We start from the raw sequence: 25,978 nt of genomic DNA on the forward strand, positions 1-25,978 counted from the left end.
CACTACTTTAACAAACAGGTTGCAGTAAATAAATATTAAAGGCACTACTTTAGTAAACAGGTTGCAGTAAATAAATATTAAAGGCACTACTTTAGTAAACAGGTTGCAGTAAATAGATATTTAAGGCACTACATTAACAAGCACACTTATGTCCTACTCTATAAATAGGTTGTCTTATATTATGTATAGTTTTCCTTTCACCACATTACAAACAAGTTGTATTGCTATATTACAGATTATGTGCAAACATTTATGCATAGATTATACATACTACTTACTTAAAGTATATATATAATACATACTGTATGTGTATAACATTATCTAGGTTCCACTATGTTATAAATAGGTTGCAAACATTACAAAAGTTGCACAACGAGCTGTATATACATATATTCCAATAGAGTAAATGTAGGGTGCGCTATATATTATTATATTATGCCAAAGTATCAAACACATTTCCATTACAGAAAACTTGTAGTGTGCTAGGAGTATCACACCATCCTATGAATGTGGATTTTTGTTAATGTTTTTTTAAGGGAAAACCTGGTGGGGTCAAACTTGTGACCTACATAATCGTGCAAATTCGAAAATTAAAATTATTGGCCATCTTCAGTTTCTATATTGTGATAAACTTAGTGAAAAACACCTATCCACGTAGCTGTTTGATGTAATTATCACAGTATTTCTCTCTACATGTGATACAACTTTTGTTAATGCTCGAACTTTGTTGTGTATAATACACACACACACACACAATGTATTTAAGAGCATAAAGCGTTTTGTCTAGAACCAAACAGTTCTGTTATTGTTTGGAATGGATCTTTGTGCTAACTGTAATAACTAGTTCACCGTGAAGCAACAACAAGACCTATATTCCAACGTGTTTACTATTTCTGAAGGATATTTAGCCAGTTGCTAAAACGTTGGGTACGAAATGATAAGAAACATGTTGGCGATATAGATGGTGTTTTTGTTTTAATGTTACCTTGCTAAGTTCAGTTTTTAGCGTTTTAATCTTACCTTACTATGTTATGTTTTTGTTTTAAGCTTACCTTACTATGTTATGTTTTTGTTTTAATCTTACCTTACTATGTTATGTTTTTGTTTTAAGCTTACCTTACTATGTTTTTTTTTAATCTTACCTTACTATGTTATGTTTTTGTTTTAATCTTACCTTACTATGTTATGTTTTTGTTTTAATCTTACCTTACTATGTTATGTTTGTATTTTAATCTTACCTTACTATGTTATGTTTGTATTTTAATCTTACCTTACTATGTTATGTTTGTATTTTAATCTTACCTTACTATGTTATATTTGTATTTTAATCTTACCTTACTATGTTATATTTTTGTATTTTAATCTTACCTTACTATGTTATATTTGTATTTTAATGTTACCTTACTATGTTATATTTGTATTTTAATGTTACCTTGCTATTTTATGTTTTTATTTAAATGTTACCTTGCTATATTACAAATGCTTGCATATAAAACTTCGAGATATGAATTGCTTATCTTGTTTGTTTGTTTTTAATGATGCACAAAGCTACACAAGGGCTATCTTTGCTCTGCCCACCCGGTTTCTAGCGTTGTAAGTCCGCAGACATATGCTTATCTTGAAAAAGAGCTTATATAGCCCAGAATAGTGACGTGTTACTTTCAGTAAGACGTGTTTGTAGTTTTTGCTGGTGGTGATGCCGTTGTTGCACTCTCATAGAATAGAATATATATTTAAGACGCTGAATGTGGAAGAGAGAGAATTATAGAATTGACGAGAATACACACTTGTTCATTGGGACAATGAGAGACAAAAGATTTTCTGAAATTATTTATTTATCCAGCATAATTCTATCGAACTTGTGGTTTTAACACCGAACTCTAGCCGAGCAATAAAAAATAATAGGCTTAAAGAATTGATAAAATTCACTTTAACTGCAGACGTTTCTCACATTCCATCGTACGGCCCAACTGACGCGTTCTGGATTAAATAAAAAGCCTGTCAGATCTGAAAGGTTATTTCTACGCGCCTTCGACTTTGAATGTGTAATGGACAAATTAAGAGCAATGTGAAAAAACAAACAAAAAAAAACCAGAAAACATTTGGAGTTAATGTGGTTCTTATCACAATTTTAGGCCTCTTGGTATATAATGTTTCACCCACTTCGCTTTTTAAACATAAGACATCAAATACAACAACTTAGACGGAATCATACTTAGGGTCATCACGGTAGGTGTCCCGTCATTAATTATTGACGATTGGATTATTTCTAATCTCGAGAAAGTTCCCACATTCTCGCTGTTTTTGATTCTACTAAACATGTCAACGATTGTTGGTATTATCTCAGGACAATACGCTGTGTACCTTAATTTCGCATATTCTCCATTACCCATCATTGTTGCCTCCAACTAATTACAGCTGCTCTCTTATTACATCTTTGCTATTTCAGGCGCTGCTGAAGAATTGATTGTCTAAAACAATAACTTACAACAAAGCAATACACACAATGACAGCACTTAAGGACACGTGGTGCCCGACTTTTCCTTTTCCCTTATTATAAGTGCACCGTTATTCGATATAGTTGTACTGATTTGTTAGTGTATATATATTCCTTTCTGCATGCTAGACACTGCGTTCATAATAAGGAGGATACTACGTGTTACACAATATCGACCTGGTTCTACAAAGGTTACAAAATACTGTCATGTAGTATACTCATTATTCACATGTAATTTCGTGGCATAACAGGATATTTCTGACACGTGGAACTAACGTGTCATTTTCACTAAATCACATGAAATCAACGTGTGAACACATCAATACATATGGTTCGGTATATTTTCACTGACATTGAAGAAAGTTGGGTTTTGGATTATATACTCCAAAATTAACATAGCGGTAAAATCTGTCCTGCTTCTTCCTTTTCACGTATCTACTTGATAATTTTGAAGAATTATGTCAGAATCTAACGAACTTTCAGTTGAATACTTTAGTAATTCCGAACTCGTAGCATAGCAAAATATATAATTTATTAACCTGTATGTGAACTGATGTTACATTCTATTGATGTAATTACTTTCCCCGATTATAACTTAACTCACCATTTATACTGATGCCTTATCATAAAGTATCATAATCACATACACAGTCATATATATATATATATATCTTTATTATCATTGTTTGTTTGTTTGTTTTGAATTTCGCGCAAAGCTACTCGAGGGCTATCCGCGCTAGCCGTCCCTGATTGAGCAGTGCAAGACTAGAGGGAAGGCAGCTAGTCATCACCACCCACCGCCAACTCTTGGGCTACTCTTTTATCAACGAATAGTGAAATTGACCGTAACGTTATAACGCCCCCACGGCTGAAAAGGCGAGTATGTTTGGTGGAACAGGGATTCGAACTTGCGACCCTCAGATTGCGAGTCGAGCGCCCTAACCACCTGGCCATGACGGGCCTTTGTTATCAATATTCTGAAGCAATGCTATTTACTTTCTGTCTACAACAGTAATCTTATATTCACAAGCAATCTGCGGATCGTGGGATCGAAACACATTCGCTCCTTCAGCTATGAGACATTATAATGTCACGGTAAATCCCATTATTCGTTGGTAAAGAGTAGTACAAGAGTTGGTGGTGAGTGGTGTTGACTAACTACCTACCCTCTAGTCTATCACATCAAAATTAAGGACGGATAGCGCAGAAAGGCGTCGAGTAATTTTGTTTGACATTAAAAAAAGTAAAAGCTAACAAACACTGTTGACAAATAAATCATTGTCATTTTATTTATACCTTAAATATCTTACTGAAAATTAAACTAAATATTATTTTACGTAGACAGTTTTACTGCACAGTTGGCAAATCATGATAAAATACTCCATTAAATTCTAGGTGAGCATGCAAGGTGGGAAAATAAGCTGAAATTTTAAGTATATTTTAATGAGCAATAAGCAATCAGAAATAGAATATATTTACATTCGAAGTGTTTAAAAATAACCGTTCTGCGTGAAATTGTTAAACTTAGTAAGTCTGCAGTATCTCTTATCAGCAGTAGTTCACCTTAACTAACTCGTTATTTTCGTACAATCTGCTCTATTCTTCCTATCGACAGGGTATGGGAGCATGAATGTGTACGTAGATGTTTTCCTCTGGTTGTGCTTCAACTTCCTTTTAATAATCATTGCATCGAAACTTCCTTTCCAAAAACACAGAAAAGACTGATTTATTATACCAGCTAATACTAGTATGGAAGGCAACTGAAAATTAATGAAAAAAATGCAGAATCTGTCAAGAGACAGCCACAAAAAAAGACTTACTGTGCTCAGCTGACAAAAGACGGACAAATACTTATAAAGGCTGGCAGGAGCTATGTGAAGATTCAGGGAGATTGGGTGGTTGCATATAGCTAGTCTACTTAGAGGTAATGGAGAAAACCGAATCTGAGCAATACTAAGTGCCACAAAGAGCAAAAGAATGAATTCAATAACACTGAACGACACTGAGCAGCAAAGAGAAAATTCAAAGAAAAGTCAACAAACTCCTACTAACGAAATTGACACACAAAGAAGGCTATTGAAACACAGTCGAGTCATGTTCAGTTACCGCACATCTTTTTATTTCAGTGATGATGGTTCAAATGACTTTTGTTGAGCATCAATATTTAGTATGGATAGAAGAGTTAGAAATTATGCTCTGGTCTTGCAAAATAAAACTGTAGTTTAGGGCAACAAACAGAATTCATGCAAAAAAGCCTGGGTTTGCTGTAATAGAAAGCAGATATAGCAGATGTTAATGACGTGAAAATGGGAGGTTCTTTTGCTGAACCAGCAGCATAAATTAGTAAAAGCAGAGCAGATTGTGATATAGCCTCTGTGCTCAAGTTGTTAAGCTTGATTACGTCTCATAATTTTACTGAAATATACTGGAACAGGTAAGCTGAAAATTGTACATAGCACAGAGCTCGATAACAGAATACTGGCCAACTGCGAGGACATCTAAATTCTTAATAAACTATTTTTGTTTTCAATAATTAGATTCAGTTTGCTTGCAAGAAGTATTATAAATATGGCCAAAATGTTAAATAGTTTTTAGATTCTCCAGAGGACATCAATTTAACAGTGTCATTTTTCTCCGACCACATCAGATATATACCCATGCTAAAATATTTAACAAACGCTGTACAACGAGCTGTGTAGACTGTATTTGTCTTTGACCAATTAAGCTGCGGTGTTGAAAAATATATGAAGTAAATTTACAAGAAAACGTCTAAACAGTACACACTTGTCACCATTTAAAGATGGCAGTATTTAAAACCACTGACGGCTGGGCTAAAGATAATGGCTAAATTATTACAGTTTAATATTCAAGTTTTGAAATAACCCTCATATTTCTCAATATATTGCTCACAATGCAAAAATACTATAACGATCCACATACTATTGGAAGTAAGTAAAAAAAAAAGATAACGACATAAAGACCAAGTTCAAGCACTAATCATTTTCTTTAAATTACATATTATCGTCGTGAAGTCTAAGCGTTGGAAATTTCTACTTGTGAACAGAGTCCCCCAAAAAGTTTAAACCTTGGTTCTTTTTCTCTCAATTATATCAACTTGCGTGAAATGGTGCTTTATTGGGGAGGGAGCAGTCTTCAGAAATAGCAGTTAAGCTCAAATCTCCTAGTTTTGTTGTCCACAAAAACCCAACATGGTTTTATAGCCGATCCCTAATGTACAGAATCAAATGCAAAAAAAAAATTGGCAAAGAGTTGCAGACCGTGCTATATTGTTCGAGAATTTATGTATGTATTATGGATTTCGCGCAAAGCTACACGAGAGCTATCTACGCTAGCCGTCCCTAATTGGCAGTGTAAGACTAGAGGGAAGGCAGCTAGTCATCACCACCCACCGCCAACTCTTGGGCTACTCTTTTACCAATGAATAGTGGGATTGGCCGTCACATTATAACGAAAGGACGAGCATGTTTGATGTGACGGGGTTTCGAACCCGCGACCCACAGATTGCGAGTCCAGCGCACTAACCACCTGGCTATGTTGTTCGAAGTCCACAGATTTAAACATTCATAAAGGAGGGTGAGTTGTCTTAGAAGCAGACAGAACAACTAAATAAAATAGACAGTTGCCACGAGAAACATAGAAAAAATATTTCTGAATATTTACTCAACGCTACTCAACATATATTCAAAGGCTGCTCAACGCTACTGAGGAAATTAGCACCCGAACTTCTCAACAAAGTTAGTGAAGCTGATAAGAATTAACCATATAGTTATGGTAATCACTCTGATCACATGGTTATGATAATCACTGATCACATGGCTATGGTAGTCACTCTAACCATATTGTAATAGTAACCACTCTTACCACATGGTTATGGTAGTCATTGATCACATAGTTATCGTACTCACTCTCACCACATGGTTATGGTTTACAATATGGTCAGAGTGATTGGTAGTAACCACTCTTACCACATGGTTATGGTAGTCATTGATCACATAGTTATCGTACTCAGTCTCACCACATGTTTATGGTAATCACTCTGACCATATTGTAATAGTAACCACTCTTACCACATGGTTATGGTAGTCATTGATCACATAGTTATCGTACTCAGTCTCACCACATGTTTATGGTAATCACTCTGACTATATTGTAATAGTAGTCCCACACATATGGTCAGGATATGTTGAGATGTAGATGCCAGTTTGAAACAGAGGATGATATATGTATGTATGTGTGCGCGTGAAATGAAGTGAGCAAGACTGCCTCAGAGAATAAGGATTACATGAAATTGATGGAAACAAACGTTGTTGAAAAATTATATTCATATACGCTCTTGATCCAGAGTATATATTATACCACCGGCGTAAAAATAAAACAAAATTATCAACATTGCTAACAATATGAAAATATTTGAGGTACATTCATCTCTTGCAACATATTACAGATATATGTTTACATCTTTGCAATATTTCGTCATATTTCGTGCAATTAATTTTCAGTTGAGGAGGGTTATATTAGAACAGTAATAAGACGCAAAGCGGAATATTCAGATGTTCAAATGAGGTGGTAGCAATTCCTGAAAACACAAACAAACTGCACATATCGTTAGAGTTACCTTTTAGTTCATAATATTATCTATACTGATTTAGATTAAATCCCTCAATTTACTAATATAATATTTGTGGAATATATAATAATTTGGCGATCATCTAAGAAATGAAAGTCACCTAGGAAGAATTGCCACAGATTCCTTATCCAGTAAAAATTAATAGGGTAGACTCCTCATTGTCTTAAACTCGATGTTTTAAGCTCAGAACCCACTCTCATTTTACTGCCATATCAGTGGCCCACTCTTTTCTAATTCCATATTAATTATATCAATGTTGTACAATATCTTAAATATGTGTGTGTGTGTGTTTCTTCTGTATTATCCTGGTCTCTCCCGCTCCACCACTGGATATTGACAAGTTTATAGATAACTGCATGCTGTGTCTACTATGGGTATCGAAATCCGGTTCTCAGCGTTACTAATCAAATGGCTAGTAGTCATGATGGAGTTCTATGTACTGGTGAAGCTGGAGAGTATGTTAGCTGTTATGCACAAAGTTATACGATGGGTTATCTGCTCCAGCTCCACCAGTGAATATTGTTATGTAGACATGTTAACAGATAACTAACATATAGAACTCCATCATGATTACAAGCCCTTTGTTAAGACTACGATTTGGTCAGACTACTTAATATATTTGAGACCCTAGCAATTAAAAATAAAACGTATTACGTACCAAAAAAACAAGCTTTGAAAGATAAGAACACTATCCTATTACTCATAAGAAATATTTTCAATCTAGTCTTTAAAAGCACTCAGTTCTCTGCAATGTTAAAAGCACTCAGTTCTCTGCAATGTGATGTTTCGTAAAAATATTACTTATATTTATACTAAAAGCAAATATATAGATATTATTATTTACGTTTAGTTTATTACATCTCCATCCATTCTTGTCATGAATTTGTTATCTTACACATTTACTTCCATAAAACATAAGTAGAAACTTCCTCAAGAGATTAACTGAGTTTCAAAACATACATAAAGAACGAGAAATATTCCATCGCCGGTGATTTACGATAACTCGCTGAGAATGACTAGCGCTTAGGAAACTGAGAAGCCTTTGACGGATGGAAACCGAGAAATCCCTCTCATGCAAAGGACAGAAATCTAGGAATAAAAATAAAGAGTATTTCGTCTACCGCACGAAGTGTGTTCATAAAAATTCAAAGCACATTGAGTTGGGTTTAGAGTCTGAGATCTGCAGAAGAGAGAGAACATATAAAAATAAATGTCTCAAATAACTGAATATCTTAAGCTATTAGTCTATTGATTTTCTATCATTCGAGTCTTCTGTTGCTTTAAAGTTTACTGACAGTTGACTATAAGCGTTTTTTGGTAGCTTTTTATCACATATGGTCTAAAACGTAATATGAGAAATACAGCGTTATCAAATCTGTAAATTTAATACTAGTAATGAAGTTAAAATTACCTAACGTTTTAAGTGTCTATTTTAGAATAATAATTGTTAAGTTGGCCTACATGCAAATTTTATTTGTATGATAACCCATTGTTATATTATAATTATGTTACCACAGTAATGAGCAAAATGAAAGAATAAAGCATAACAATATGGCAACTACACTACATCGATTATATCAAGTGCCGACGAAGTCTTTCGCCTAGTACCAGGAATCATCAGATTGGTTGGGATATGACAGACACATTAATGGTTGAATCATTATTTCTTTTATATCAACAACAATTGTTATCGTAGCTTTGGAAACTAATTTTTGTTTCATATTTATTCCAATACATATACATATTGCTTTCATTACTGAAGCATTTATATCACCACGGAATGCAATGGATATGATTACGGTAACTCGCCGCAGCATGAATTATGGATCACATTATACAGTGAAATATATATATATATATATATATATATATATATTGGTTATACTGCTCATGAATTGTGAATCAAATTATATCGTGAAAAATATATATATATTGGTTCTACTGCTCTTGAATTGTGGATCACTTTATAACGTGAATAGATATATCAGTTCTACTGCTCATGAATTGTGGATCATATTATATCGGGAAAAAACATATATTGGTTCTACTGCTCTTGAATTGTGGTTCACATTATATCATGAAAAAATATATATTGGTTATGAAAAATATATATTGGTCTACTGCTCTTGAATTGTGGTTCACATTATATCATGAAAAATATATATTGGTTCTACTGCTCTTGAATTGTGGTTCACATTATATCATGAAAAAAATATATTGATTCTCCTGCTCTTGAATTGTGGGTCACATTATATCGTAAAAAAAGAAAAAGGAACAGAAGATATTTTGAAAAAAGAAGACTAATGATTACGGTAACTCTCGACACAATTGTAAGTGTATGCAATAGTAATAGAGATAATAGTTTGGCTTCATAACTGAAATTCTAAAGTAATTGAATAAGCCTTGGTGGACTTTTGACAACAAGAAGAGAACTACACATTTGATGTTTATGATATGCCAATGATCTCTATAGTGTAAAGAATTTGTTGTACATACGTTTAACTTGTTCCAAATATATATTATTTTGAAAACAAGTGAAGTGCGTGCTGTTTATTCATCGTTGAATTTATCGCCAACAAGTCACAGACACCTCTGTAGAAGAACTCTAAGCCCAACAACAACACAATATATATTTATAACTTTAAGAAGTACAAGTAAAATTATTTTATTTTATAATTATATTTTAAGTTCTGACAATGGTTTTCTGACGTTTCCATCCCCGACTGAAATTTAGTTTATTCTATGAATTTGTGTAATAAAAGTTAATATTATGTGTACTGATTATTTATACTCCTTCACCTCATACATAATATAGGGGTTGGCTCCCTTAAGACAGCGATTGTACAGTGTACAAAACATTGAGTATCTACATGTTACAGTCATCTAATGTTCATTTATTATTGGCTGGTAATTCCTGTTTCACCCTGTTTTTTAAAGAAACACAACACTTCTGTAAAAATAGCTAACTTCAAGGGGTAATGATAACATCGTTTTCACTAGAATTATGATTTTTTTATTAATACCATTTATTACGACTAAGTGATGACATCATACACTGCCCAGAAACACCTAGAGTAGATTTAGATTTAAAGTGACGTTAGTGATAAAGTAGGTTTAGATCTATCTGGGCTAGAACAAGAAGAAGAATGATGAACAATTTGGTGGGTTGGTCACTTTCTGGTTTGGTATCTTAGCGATAATTTGTTGCCTTGTTCTGGGGTTTGTTGGGTTGAGAAACAAACAAAAGTAAGTGCCATTTATATGTTAAAGTAAAACTTTCTGTCAATGTTGATTTTTTAGCGTAAATATTTATGTTATGCCTATTGGATACCATGGCCATCCCTACATATGGAGTCTGCTGACTCTATGATAGAGCATATATATATAGAGCATATGCAGCAACACTTACATAAAGCTGATTCGAAAAACCACATCTCTTCTTTCTTATCCATTATATTAATCAAACTACAAAAGATTGAAATTTGATCAGAATAATATGACTAGTATTGAATTTATAACTATAAGACATCACAGTTCTGAATAACATAAGGTTAATAATATTTACCTTTGTTTTATGTTGAGAACGCTTGCTTTAAGGTTTAATAAAATTTAATCGTATTACTTAGACTCTTTAGAAGACAAAGTAAAATAGTAAGGTGGATTATAAATATGTTGTATAAAATGTAAAAGACGTAAAAAAACGTAAAAAACCTGGTTTTCCTTGCATGCAAGTCCTAAGCTTTTAGTTATACTACATTAGTGCCTATCCTGACATAACATTATGATAAACAAACTTCCTACCAACAATCAGGAATATACAACTTCCAACTCTAGTAATATTAAAGTCAAGTACGCATTTTACAGTGTAACATTAAATTTTAATATTAAAGTCATGTAGGGGTGATCTATGTATAGCTGTATCATCCATATATTCATGCTTGCATTATTTTTGGCACTGCCATCTCTACATAATTTTACATTTGCAAAATGTGTTATATTACTTGCTTTCTGGCGTTTTCCCCCTGACTGAAATTTATTGTATTCCATGAATGTATGTAATAAAATTTAATATTATGTGTGTATTAATTTTTGTAATACTCATTTCCTAAATATAATTTAATATTATGTATATTAATTTTTTACTCCTCTACTTCCTAAATATAATTTAATATATGTATATTATTTTTTTTACTCCTCTACTTCCTAAATATAATTTAATACTATGTATATTAATTTTTTACTCCTCTACTTCCTAAATATAATTTAATATATGTATATTATATTTTTTACTCCTCCACTTCATAAACAAAATTTAATATTATGTATATTAATTTTTTACTCCTCCACTTCATAAATATAATTTAATTTTATGTATATTATTTTTTACTCCTCCACTTCTTAAATATAATTTAATATTATGTATGTTATTTTTTTACTCCTCCACTTCATAAATATAATTTAATATTATGTATATTATTCTTTTACTCCTCTACCTCCTTAATATAATTTAATACTATGTATATTAATTCTTTTTTTTACTCCTCTACTTCCTAAATATAATTTAATACTATGTATATTATTTTTTTACTCCTCTACCTCCTTAATATAATTTAATACTATGTATATTAATTCTTTTTTTTACTCCTCTACTTCCTTAATATAATTTGATACTATGTATATTATTCTTTTACTCCTCTACCTCCTTAATATAATTTAATACTATGTATATTAATTCTTTTTTACTCCTCTACTTCCTAAATATAATTTAATACTATGTATATTATTTTTTTACTCCTCTACCTCCTTAATATAATTTAATACTATGTATATTAATTCTTTTTTTACTCCTCTACTTCATAAACAAAATTTAATACTATGTATATTAATTTTTTACTCCTCCACTTCTTAAATATAATTTAATTTTATGTATATTATTATTTTTTTGCTCCTCCACTTCATAAACAAAATTTAATATTATGTATATAAATTTTTTTACTCCTCCACTTCATAAATATAATTTAATATTATGTATATTATTTATTTACTCCTCCACTTCATAAATATAATTTAATATTATGTATATTAATTTTTCTTACTCCTCCACTTCATAAATAAAACTTAATATTATGTATATTGATTTTTCTTTACTCCTTCACTTCATACATAATATAGGAATGGACTCCCAAAAGATACCGACTGTATAGTGTACAAAGCATTGAGTATTCTACATGTTAGTCATCTAATGTTCATCTATTATTGGTTGGTAATTCCTGTTTCACCTGTACTTGTGCTTTTTATAGGGACATCATATTTCTGTAAGAAAGCTAGCTTCAAGGGATAATGATAGCATTGTTTAAACGAGAATTATGTTGTTGTTTTTATTTGTACTAGTAACATATATAGTGAAAAACTTTGGTTTAAACTGACGTTACTGATAAAGTAGTTGTATTGTTATCTCGACTGAAACAATAAGAAGAAAGATGAACAACTTGGTCACTTTCTGGTTTGGTATCTTAGCGATTGTTTGTTGCCTTGTTTTTATGCTTATTTGGTAGAAAAACAAATCAAAGTGAGTAGAAATCATCTTTTAAGGTAAAAACTCTCTGTCATTGTTGATTTTTAGCATGCATATTTGTAGTATGCCTATTGCGTACCTTTTACATCCCTACATATAGAGTCAGCCAGTCTATTTACTCTTTCATAAGCTATTTTTAAATACAGTGGCTTAATCCTACGAACAAAGGGCTCTTATCAAATAAGTAGAATTTGCTTAACTCTAAATAGAAGTGTTTTAATTAAAAGTACAGAATCTGACTTAAACCTGGGAACAAATATTTCTATTTAAATATACATGATAGGGCTTAAGCATGAGAACAAAAAATTTATTTCTTAATATTCAGGATAGGGCCTAATTTTTGAAAAATTCATTTCACATACACCGAATCGGGTTTAACCTCAACATCTAACTGCACTAGACCGGCATTAAGTCTACGAACATGTAGTTGTTTTCAAATGCACCGAATTTTTTTTTCAAAAACCAAATTGTTGGATGTTATACATATATTCATATCTAAGATTCAGTGACTTTCTATAATTTCCACGATATTTCGTCTCAAGGTTTAAAGAAAAAAAATAAAAGTTATACTAATGGAATTTTTAGAAAATTTAAGCGTTACAGATTTTTTTTTTACTTACATCATTTTAACATATATTCACAAAGCTCAAGAAAAGCACAGTGTGAAAGCTTTAAGCATCTCGGTGCTAATGATGTTTAGAGAAAGAACAATTCTGCTAATTCCCATATCTCATGAATTCTATCAGAGTTCCGTCGCAAGAGACTCTACATACAAGTAAATCTAGGTTGGAGACCTGAAAAATAGTAACAATTGAAAAAAACTGTTTCGGTCTTTCAATTATTTCCAAATATTTCCAAGGTTTTGAATGTTTAAAGACTTGGAAAGAAAAAATTTAAAGTAAGCTAATGTGATTTTTTGAAGGATTTTTGAAAAGCGTTTCTTTGATTACTATAATTTGTTTAAAATTTCTTGTATTTTTTTAATAAAACTGTAAAATAATTACTCCTTTTTCAAAATAAGGTAAATTATTATTTGATAAAATGGCCAAATACATCTTTTTTTACGTAAAATTAAGCAGTATTTTATTATAAACTATAAATTATGATTTTAATAAGCATCTTAACAGTAAACAACATTGAAAAATGTTGTCTAAAGGAAGTTTCGAATTTTCTTCCTGTGTTTTTTTTTCCTGGTTTTAGGAAACTTTAATGCAATCAAGAACACATGTTGAGAAATGTTTGGTTTGTTTTGAATTTCGCTCAAAGCTACACGAGGGCTATATGCGTTAATCGTCCACAATTTAGCAGTAAAAGACTACAGGGAAGGCAGCGAGTCATCACCACTCACCGCCAACACATGGGCTCTCTTTTACCAACGAACAGTGGGATTGACCGCAACATTATAATGCACCCACGGCTGAAAGAGCGAGTGTTTTTGGTGGGCCGCGGATCCTAACCCGCAGTTAAGAAAGGTTGAATCTAGAATTATTTTAATGATAGATGTCTTTGGTCCTGTACCATATATATATATATAATCTAGAATTAATGTTTTTTAACTTGTTGTAGTTTCTTTTGCGTGTTTCAGTATACGATCTTTAAGTCAAACATCACGCGATCATCAAAATAATCGAATTTATATTTAATGACAATGAATTTCATTGATCTTGGATTTATTATAAAATAATGCGCCTTCATTAGAAAATTAATATTTTCTGAAAAAAAAATTAAAAAACATGAAAATATATTGTATGTACAGTCTATAAAGAACTTAAGACACTATGCATTTACATACCAGCTGCAACCGAAAACTTCAAACTACTTTTCTGGCTTTTTAAACTTATATGTGATTTCGTATTTTTAATAAATCAATTTCACTTTACCTGTTTTTCTTTCATGTTAAAAAGTTTTGCATATCATTGCTTCAGTTTTGTTTGCAAAAAATACCAATATCTTCAATTAACAATAAAAAATAAACACTATTTTTACGTGTTATCGCTTGTTTAAAGATATAAAAACAAGGCACTGAAATGGGCCAATTACGATGAAAATGTTGTATGACTTGTTTGCTCGAAAGACCAAAAAATTAAGTGTTAGTGATTTAAGGAGAAAGATTAAGATTAAACTTCTGTCCTGCTACTGAGCTTTTGAAGTTTTTCAGTGCAGTAGTAGGCTTAGGTGCTGTTTTTTAAGCACATTTACTTCAATTAAGCAACCAACAAATCAAAAAACAAATCCATTTTAAACGCTTAAGTCATTTGTTCAATATCAACTGTTCCTTACCAATCTTACAATGCACTTTATTACTAAGTTTAAGAAGAGTGTGTAGACTTAAAAAGTAAACAACGCTATGCATCTTCAGGGGAACTGCTGTAAATCCTGGTTGTACTTCTTCAATGTTTACCCAAAGTTCAGAAAACTGCAGAATGAAGAGAAAAGTACTAAAACTGACACGAGCTTGACGAGTAATTTGACTGGAGTTGGACAACAAGCTGCATGATGTACTGAACACGAGGAAAGTCTGCCTTCAGGACATCTTTGAAAATTCGACAGAAGCTTGCCAGCACGTGTGTAAAGAATGTTCGTATCTTTATTAAGTTCGTTCTTGAGAAAAAAATGTTCTAAATAGTGAGATCCCTTGTTTCTGACATCGCGTTCTGATGCTAATCCCATTTTAAAATCTATAAAAACTTTGACTGAACTGAAAGAAAACTTAAGACTAAACAAGAGTAATAAGAATTAGATTAAAAATATGGATCAATTAACAGAAAGAAACACGTACAGTTAGGATAGAAAATAGATCATGTTAAATATACAGCAGAAGCTGGTTACGTGACAATATACATACATAACTTTAGATTAATTAATAACGAAATAGAAAAAATATTTCATGGAATAATTTAATGACCTAAAAATAAAAGTAAATTAAAAGATTAAAAATAAAAATTTCACTTCTAAAGAATGACGAAAGGTTTATGAAAATGATGAATTGGTTTTAATTAAAGAATATTTGCTGTTGAACATGAAAGATTCAAAACACAAAATAGATTATTAAGAATGTTAAAACGGTGCAACTTTTAAAAACGTTGAATTAAATGGAGTTAATAATTAGATGTGAAAGTCTGTCAGAACAGAGCTTCCAAACTTCTAACAGTTGATAATTTCTACCACAGAGGCAAGAAAATAGTATATTTTGATGACATATAGGCATGTTTTAGTGCTAAGACTCTTTACTATACTGTAGATAAATGGTACGTTTCACGTTACCGTATTTAAATTTTGTGAAAAAAAGGTCGACAATGACAAAGTTTGTAAGCGTCAGATGTGCTAAAATTGGTGAGAAGAATAACATGGTAACTAAAATAACGCTACCTGGTGGTGTTCTCAGTGAATACTGCTTCAACTTAAAAGAGGATTGATATAGTTGTTGTTGTTGTTGTTTTTTTTCTATTTGAACATAGCAAACGATTTGTTATATTTAACTGATTATTCGTTTCTTTTTTATTTTGCGCAAAGTTATTCGAGGGTCATCTCCATTAGCCGTCCTTACTTTTGGGGTGATATACTAGAGGGAAGGCTGCTAGTCAACACTACCCACTGCCAGTTCTTGGGCTACTCTTTACCAACGAAAAGTGGGATTGACCGTCATATTATAACGCATCCACTAGTGAAAGGACGAGCATGTTTGGAAACGGTTTGTTTGTTTTTAATTCAGCACAAAGTTATACAATGGGCTATCTGTGCTCTGCCCACCACGGGAATCGAGACTCGGATTCTAGCTTTGTATTCCGCAGACATACCGCTGTGCCGCTGTGTTTGGAAACTGCGTTCGAACCCGCAACCTGCAGATTGTGGGTCGAGGGCCCTAATCACGAGGCCTGATCTTATTGTTATAAACATATACTTATTGTCACAGTGGCATAAAATAAATTATCACCTCGTTAAGAAAACAGTCAATTAAGAATATCATTTCATTCGATATTAAAACTGAAATTAATATTAAAACAAGAGGTTTAACCTCCTGTCATTTAAAAAACAAAATATATGTTTTACTTCTAAAAATTAATCAAGCAAGTTCAAATATGATAATTGTAAAGAGAGTATTGCTAACACTTAAAATTATGTAGCTTTTAAAACGATGAGTCATTTTAATGTTGTATTTTGAACGAGGATTTAACCAGCACAAATCCCTATTTAAATTTGATAGTAATGTTACACTGTTCTTTCTGGTTTCTGAGTAATTAATTGTCAAAATAAGCTTAAAAGTTGTATTAAGAAAACGAAACCACATTTTGACTACATTTTATATTTAAAGTAAAATTGGTGAGCTACTATGCAGTTGTTGGTACAAGTGGGTATAATCTTACGCATCTTTACAAAATAAGTTAGACCATTTAGTGAGTTGGGTTTTAATTATGATAGATGCAAGATAACACACTTTGACTATAATAATTTTAATTATAGGTATAATTTCGATGGGAATAACTTTAACAGTGTTATGGAAGAAAGGGATTTTGGTGTAGTGGTTGATCAGTCTCCTTAAGTTAGCCATCCAAGCAGTGTGTTGTTGTTAGTGGAAATATGATTTTAGGTTGTATCTACTGTAATATTGCATACAAGTCTAAAGATGTTATAATTTCATTGTATATGTCACTAGTTAGGTCACATTTGAAATATTGTGTTCAGTCTTGGGCTGTTTACCTCAAGAAGGAAATTGAATTGATGGAAAGGGTTCAGAGGAGGGCTACTAGAATAGTGGTTGAGATGAAGGGGTTGTCAAACGAGGATAGTTTATTAACTTTGAAAATGTTTTATCTTAAAAAAAGAAGGGAGGGAACCTGTTTGAGGTGTTTACTATTTTAAGGGAATTGATAGTGTTGATGCATCATCTTTTTCCATACTAAATGTTCAAAATTGTAGGACTAGGCCACAAATATAATTTTGGCAAGGTAAGAGTCATCTTCAGCTAAGACAGTTTTATTTTTCTACCAGAGTGGTTGGCCTTTGGAACAGTTTGCCGTCGGATGCTGTGGAGACACTAAATATAATTGAGTTTAAGAGAAAGCTTGATAACTATATGAATGATAAAAACTGGTTTAAATGTTTTATTTATTTATTTATTTTTATTTAATGTTTTTTGTTTACTTTAGAGAATGGGACAGTCTAGATGGACCATTAGGTCCCTTGTTCTCCCTAAACATTATGTTATATGTTATCCTATGATACACAGTTCTTATTATCTTTTTTATTTATTTCGTGTTTCCCTATTTAAAAAATAAATGTAGTTATATAACAATATATGAAGAGAAGGTGGAAGATGAATTAGAGGGAAAAAGTAACAAACGAAAAAAAAAGAAAAACAAAACACGTGATTCTTGTTTAAACTAAAATTAAAGTTTAAAGCTTAAACACAGAAGATTAAAGGAAACAAAAAAGCGAAAAATCTCAGCCTTCTTTTTAACGTTGAATATTAAAACCAAACAGTTAGAACTATGTCAATCGTTTAAGTGAATTCTAAAAACCTATTTATTTCTCTATATCATCCATTCTGCTGTAAATAAGACTATTCGTTATTGAGATAATTTTCTTAAAGTTAATCTAATGGTAAATAAGGACACCCATTTTAATAAACTATAGCCTTAGCAAATGAATATGATATTCAAGTTTTAATTTAGGAGTTAAAACCGAATTAACAAAGTACAGAGATCTTTAGATGTTATACTTCTACCGGTAAGGTGTATAATCGGAATATCTGAGGTATGACAGAAACGGCAACAGTAAAGCAGCTATAGATCTTAAAATAATGATCTTGAAATGAGAGTGAGATTATATTACGGTAAAAAAGAAATGTATGTGGTGGAGTGTAGGGAGATTTAAAATTAAATATTGGCGGCTTAAAGATGTTTGTTGGTGAATCACTAGGGTTGAATAGAAAACTACGGGTTGACTAGAAAAATATATCTTAGGATAAAATGTTTGCAATTAAGTTATAGGAAGACTAATATGAGCCTGGTAATATTGGTTTAGTATGTTTTTTACTTGCTAATTGCCTCATCATGCTACTCATCCACAAATGACTACGTGAATTCGAAATCAACCAATTCTCTTGAAGATGGCCCGGCATGGCAAGGTGGTTAGGGCACTCGACTCGCAATCTGAGGCTCGCGGGTTCGAATCCCCATCACACCAAACATGCTCGCCCTTTCAGCCGTTATTATGTGACGGTCAATCTCACTATTCGTTGGTAAAAGAGTAGCCAAAGATTTGGCGGTGGGTGGTGATCACTAGCGGCATTCCCTCTAGCCTTACACTGCTAAATTAGGGACGGCTAGTGCAGATAGCCCTCGTGTAACTTTACACGAAATTTAAAAACAAACAAACAAAAAACTCTTGAAGATTGTATTTACAAATTATCTGCGAATATTACTTTCTTAGCAAAGAAACCCTTTAAAAATTATTAATTAACATGATTGTGGAGCAGTAGCAAAGAACATTTTATTATTATTCAGTGGCGTAACTATAAAAGTATAAAAATTAATTGGGTTCCCCTACATTTTTTCCCTTTGTCGGCAATTCTTAAGTTTGTCCGGCCCTTCGGGCTCTCTTTTGGCTCGCCTCCCCCCACAATTGCGGGGCCTGCAAGGGCGTACTTACGTCACTTCGGATATTTTAAGTTTAATATATGAGAGAAAAAGAAATGTATTTCTAAGAAGATATCAGATTCAAGCACCTGCCTTCTTTAGTTATTATACAACCATGATTCAAGCACCTGCCTCCTTTAATTATTATCCAACCATGATTCAAGCACCTGCCTCCTTTAGTTATTATACAACCATGATTCAAGCACCTGCCTCCTTTAATTATTATCCAACCATGATTCAAGCACCTGCCTCCTTTAGTTATTATACAACCATGATTCAAGCACCTGCCTCCTTTAATTATTATTTAACTATGATTTAATATCTTAACCGTCTTAACATCACATTTTTACATATTTCTACAAGTTCATCGAACTTGGATTTGCTCTATACTTCGTGTGTACCAAACTTGGCATTTTATGTAACTTGGTTATTTTTTTCAATCGATATCACATCATTATATGGCTGGTCCCTTTTATTCTAACTTCTTTGTTTGTTTTATCTTTGTTTTTTAGTGTAAAATAATTTGGTCGCATATGCTTTGGTTGCTCCTAACAATTTAAGACCAACCAGTCTTATACATAAGATCAAAATCCAATTTTATCAAACATAGTAATAAAAATGTCACAAAAATGAAAGTTAGACCTACCTACAACCTGTAACTTGATAACAGTGTTGATGCTACGACCTTTATGGTAGTCTACTCTGCACCGATAAGTTCCTCCGTCGTCTTTTCGTACAGGATCGATTTGAAGGAACGCTGGCCTGTTGATCATGTGAAAGTGGGCGCGATATTCCAGCTGTTGGCCTGCCATTTGATGAGCCTCTTTCAGATTTCCTCTGCGGGCATCCAGCATGTAAATAGGTTGAGTTGATTCATCTTTGTACCATAAAACCAGGGCCACCGAGTCGTTCACTGCAGGCGGGGATATATCGCATGGAAGAGCCACTCGTCCTTGCTCAACGGCGGTGTAGACGATTGAAGCTGTTAGGTATAAAAGAAGGCCAGAATTACCATGACAGCCATTGTTATTATTTTCTATAGAGAGCACTTTAAAGCGACATACGTCATAAAAACAAGATAGCAGAGACAAAAATGTGCACGCTGAACTTCATTATTTCATTTGTGGTTCCTTATTCGTGTTTTGGTAAACAAGGGAGAATTCTCAATAGCCGCGGGACTTCAAAGTATTTTAGACAGGATTAGGGTAAATTAATCTATGATACATTGGGCGTGATTCAATACATCAATCGAAAGGACTTGACCTGCTGAGTCCAAAACTGTAATTAGATATCAAATCAGTCAAGTAATGACGGAGCTATGAGTTAAATGTTTTTACTTGGAAAACAAACAAACAAGACGGAATCCTCAATAGCCGCGACACTTGAAATCCTTTTAGGCAGGATTAGTGTTAATTAATCTATAAGACCTTTGTTTCCCTTTTTATTAGCTACATGTTTCTGCGTCAGCAATACCGAGTGTGGGGCGTGTGTGTATCCGATTTTATTACTCATCAGGTTCTCTACCAGCCTACCCTAAAATTGAAATTCTTTTAGGCAGCATTAAACTAAATTAATCTTTAAGACCCCAAATTGTAATTACATCTCAAATCGGTCAAGAGATAGCGAGAACTACTAATGATGAAATAAAACTCATTAAAATTACTGATAATGTGTTAGATAGCAGAAGGACTTCCCGCCAAACTTCCGTATCGTATTCACTATTATAAGTAGTGGTGTAAAAACCGAACAACTAAATATATTAAGCTATGGTAGGATATTGTTTTAATTCATGCTTTACAGCGTTGTTTTTGTGCCTTATGTGTTTGTTGGAATTTAAGCTGTGCCCGCTGTGGGTATCGAACCTCGAATTTTAGCGTTATAAATCCTCAGACTTACCGTTGAGCCAAAAGGGAGCGTTAAATTACTGTCTCCTGAACAGTTCTAGCAAGAGCAGATTGGTTGTTCGTTTCACTTACGTTTACACAAGAAACTGTTGGTTGTTAGTTTCACTTACGTTTACACAAGAAACTGTTGGTTGTTCGTGCAGTAACAGAACCTCAACAACTAATCAGGATAAACTGCCAGAAGTAGGTTATATATATATAATTTTTGTTCACGCTGGAGTTTCCACCTCATCTATTCATGGGCAGATACATAACAATATCAGTAAATAGGCTAAAATGTTTTTGTTAGACGTTTTTATGACCGAACACATATCTTCTATAAATCCAAACTAGAAGCAGAACCCTGTTTTTGTTTGTTTTATTCTTGGTACTGCGTCTTACTTTAATCAGCTGTGATGCTACATGACGAATCGTTTTAAATGCTTTCCTTCCTTTTCATTAGATGTTGTGTTTACTAAACTTTTTTTAAGGATCATTCAAACATTATAAAAATGTTTAAATTCCAACTGTGTATTTTCCAGTTTTTTTCACTAAAACTAAAAGACAAGGAGGCAAACACAGACAGATGCCCCGGCACGGCCAGGTGGTTAGGGCGCTCGACTCGCAATCTGCGGGTCGCGGGTTCGAATCCCCGTCCCACTAAACATGCTCGCCCTTTCAGTCGTGGGGGCGTTATAATGTGACAGTCAATCCCACTATTCGTTGGTAAAAGAGTAGCCCAAGAGTTGGCGGTTAGTGGTGATGAGTAGCTGCCTTCCCTTTAGTCTTACACTGGTAACTTAACATTTATGGTAATGAAATATCATTTTGGCCCCTATAAAATTTCATCATGTTTCATGGGAACATGTTAAATGACACGAGTTCAATGGTAAGAGGGTGTGACAGGAACTTTCACCAAGCGATAATAGCGTTTCATCTTATGCTAAGAGGTGTGCACTGAAGTACGTAAAACATTTTGTTTTAATTAACGACCTTCAGCTCCAGATAAAATGAAAAGTTTATTTATCTCCAACATTTAATACACCTTTATAAAAGTTTGCTGTTGCTTCAAAGACTTAGTCAAAGTTCAGTTAAACCGCATGGAATATTTAAGGAAGGTGGAAACCGTAAATGTTAAAAAAGGACATTTGTAGCAAGGATACAGCTACACTGCTTGTTAAAACAACCAAACAAAAAGTTGAAAGATATTTGTGTAGAACAAAATTTCCTCCTCGCCTCTCTAGCCAAAAAAAAATGATCTAAGAAGTTTGTGAAATGTCATACTATTTCATAAGTTCCTTGGCACCACGAGGTCACACTTTACGCACCAGTTTCAGCATTCAGATATTTTTAAATTAGTTAAATGTCTTAAATAATACAATCTTCAATGTTAGGGAATTAAAGAAGGAGAAAAAAAATACTGGAATTATAGTGATCGCCATTAAAATCGGTATGGCTGTTCGAAGTAAATATTTTGAAGGGTTATGGCAGAAATAATTATTGACAGAACAATCCAGCTGGTTACTTTGTCTGTACCATACATTGTTGAACGATACCTGTATTGCGGTCAAGATACAACATAAGGGTCTGTAACACACATTGATAGCTAATACTTGTGCTTTACTACTAAAGCTACCTTACAATGGATTTGTTCTATACATTATTAGATTGTTTTCTGCTGTATTAATAGCAAAGCTTTTGCACAGAGATCTGTGCACCCATTGTTGAATTCTTGTTTTATTTGACCAGTTATATAGAGCAAGAAAAAAGCGACAGTAATTGAACAGTTCAAGATTTCTAAATACACTGTACATACGCATCAAAGTATGTTGGATTTAAAACTAGTTTTAAAGTACACCAAGTTCGGTTAAATATGCAAATAGAACAATTCCCGTAGAAAAAAAAAAGTTACGACATAAAGTGTTTTAATAAACTCAATTTACTTGCAGACGCGTTTCTAAAGGAACATTTGTGTGAATCTCGAATCTCAGGGGTACGTAAATAGAATGATCCCCCTGTACTATTATGTTTTCTGCCTCAAATGATAAAGTTATAGAGACATTAGATTGATACATTAAGTTTTCGAAATACCCTACAAAGCCTGTTCAAGTGTTAGCTCACACTGGTTGGCTAGCTTGCTAGTGTACAGCGTTACAAACTGATCATGTCAAATGCAGACATTCCATCATGGCGTCATATCGTGGTCTTCTAATAAACTTACATTTTCTTAATGAAATGAATCCAGGACTATGAAGAACCGTTCACGGTAGTTTTAGTGAGGTGTATCTATGAAGAACCGTTCACTGTAGTTTTAGTGAATCCAGGACTATGAAGAACCGTTCACTGTAGTTTTAGTGAATCCAGGACTATGAAGAACCGTTCACGGTAGTTTTAGTGAATCCAGGACTATGAAGAACCGTTCACGGTAGTTTTAGTGAATCCAGGACTATGAAGAACCGTTCACTGTAGTTTTAGTGAATCCAGGACTATGAAGAACCGTTCACTGTAGTTTTAGTAAATCTAGGACTATGAAGAACCGTTCACTGTAGTTTTAGTGAGGTGTATCTATGAAGAACCGTTCACTGTAGTTTTAGTGAGGTGTATCTCTTTCTCCCGAACAGTCCTACGTGTGTTAGAGCAATTATTTAATAAACAAAGTCAATACCAAAGAACATGTGTCGTTAAGCGGTAGCCGAGCTTTGATACGTTAGACGCATTGCATTTTTTTAAAAAAAAGTTGATACAAAAATAGGTTCCAGCTATGTTGACTAACATTTCCTTCTTTGTAAATAATAAGCTTCAGATAAAACGACATGCAAGCAAGGAAATGAAAAGAAAGAAGAAGAAAAAACAGACAGGCATGTACATTTCCATATTAATACACTTTTCTACTTAACAAAATCCTGTCCAACTCCTTGGAATTTATTACTACATCTCTTGGATTCCAATTCATTTTAAAAGGCTTAGTAGTTTTCACAGATGTGCTTGCTTGTTGTTTACATTTTTAGCCAAGTTACACGAGGGTTATCTGCGCTAGCTGGTCCCAATATACAAGAAATAGACTTGAGAGAAGGAGAGATGGTCTAGACCACCGGCCGCCAACTCTTGGGCTACTCTTATAAGACTACTCTTATAACAATTGGATTTCACCGTTAATTTCGTCCCCACAGTGCAGAACCCAATTATTTAAATTATTATTATTATTGGCGGTAATGAAACGCGAAACCTCATATTCACAGTTGGTCACACTAACAACTGTACCACGCTCTACCATTGCATATGTAAAAAAAACACCAAACAGACATATGAAAAAACAATTAATTCATAACTGGATATGTAGGTCCTAAATTATGTATGATAATGATGTTATAGCGTATAATGCTAAACTTTATATTTTCAACACGTTAGTATAAAATTGAAAATCAAATATAAGTGCTGAGGAAAGATACAAGTTTAACAAAATTCCACATCACAAATATTGCAAAAATGTGAAGACTTTTATAGTATTTGCAGCAGTAATGCTACCACGAATGTGAAAATACTGTGTAATAAAAGATATGGGATTATGATTATTTTAGCACAAACTGCATAAAGGATTGTCTGCTTTTTCTCAGCTTAGGGACCGAACCCGGAATTCTATTTTTATAACGTTAATTTTTAATATGTTTTGCATAAGCGTAATGTATCTTAATTGAACAAAGTTTGTGTTTTATAATTACTATGTTTCAAATATATATATAAAACGTTTGTTATGTACATCTATGTTCAAAACTAATTTGCACACTCGAAATAAATACGAATTACTTAAGAGTATTAGGTTCATTATACAACAGCTTACTAATAAAATACACAGCCATCAAGAAGTTGAGCACCCTTTTAGTTAACGATGATACCAGTAGTAAATCCAAAAACACCTCTCGAAGTTATGCCTGTTATGAGATTTATTATAGGCCTAAATAATTCTACTAAAGTTGGTGTTATATTAATTAATCTTTAAGCATTCAGAGTTGTAAAACATAAACAATAATACGTAAGACATATTTTGTTTATTATTATTGTTTGCATAGAAAGTTACCTACAGATGCATATAGACGTAGCTGGTTAGCCACTCGAATTTAAAGTAAAACTTCCAAGATGTAATTCTGCGGAAAGCTCCCCTCGTGATGCCAGCCTACGTATATTGACAAATTTTTATCTCAGTATTCTTAACTTCCATTGTTTTATATATATATATCTATGTATGTGTATAGGTGCGTGTGTAACCTTATTTGAGTATGAGTGGGGAGTGGGGGTCATAAGGATATAAGATATCCTTTCCTTTATGTAATATAGGATCAAATTTCGGCGTATGAACAGATGTGTTATTAGGTCAGTATCCGTCCGTTGCTATATTTTCTGCTGTTATATAATAATAAAAACTCCGAAATTGTAACGAATGTGATTCAGAAACTAAAAAAAGGACAGTCCTCCCTCATCCCGTACATATAGCCCTGAGACAGCACCTCATAATTTCCATTTTTTTACTCCTTTCAAGGATGGTCTAGGTGAGTTATTGGAGTTCTGACAATATAGGAACTGTTTCAGTCATCATTCCTGTTCGTTAAAATGTAGTGTTGGAGTTCTGACAATATACCAACACTACATTTTAACGAACAGGAATGATGACTGAAACATGTATATACATTGTGTGTGTACATTATAATGAAACTAAATGCTTATTTACAAGCACAGTTTAAA

At 32.9% G+C, this 25,978-nt stretch overlaps 1 protein-coding gene across 1 annotated transcript in view; it reads right to left on the reverse strand.

Moving 5' to 3' along the window:
• Positions 1-20,340, reverse strand: part of LOC106463387 (synaptogenesis protein syg-2-like) — a gene marked incomplete at both ends in the record, with an annotated part of 107,784 nt that extends 87,444 nt beyond the window's left edge. Inside the window, one exon of the mRNA XM_022390862.1 lies at positions 20,005-20,340. Coding sequence (XP_022246570.1) covers positions 20,005-20,340 — 336 coding nt within the window. The remainder of the gene's footprint in view (positions 1-20,004) is intronic.
• Positions 20,341-25,978: the final 5,638 nt, after the last annotated feature.

The sequence above is a fragment of the Limulus polyphemus genome, unplaced genomic scaffold, assembly GCF_000517525.1.
Source record: "Limulus polyphemus unplaced genomic scaffold, Limulus_polyphemus-2.1.2 Scaffold1392, whole genome shotgun sequence".
In the NCBI taxonomy this organism is placed as follows: Eukaryota; Metazoa; Arthropoda; class Merostomata; order Xiphosura; family Limulidae; genus Limulus; species Limulus polyphemus.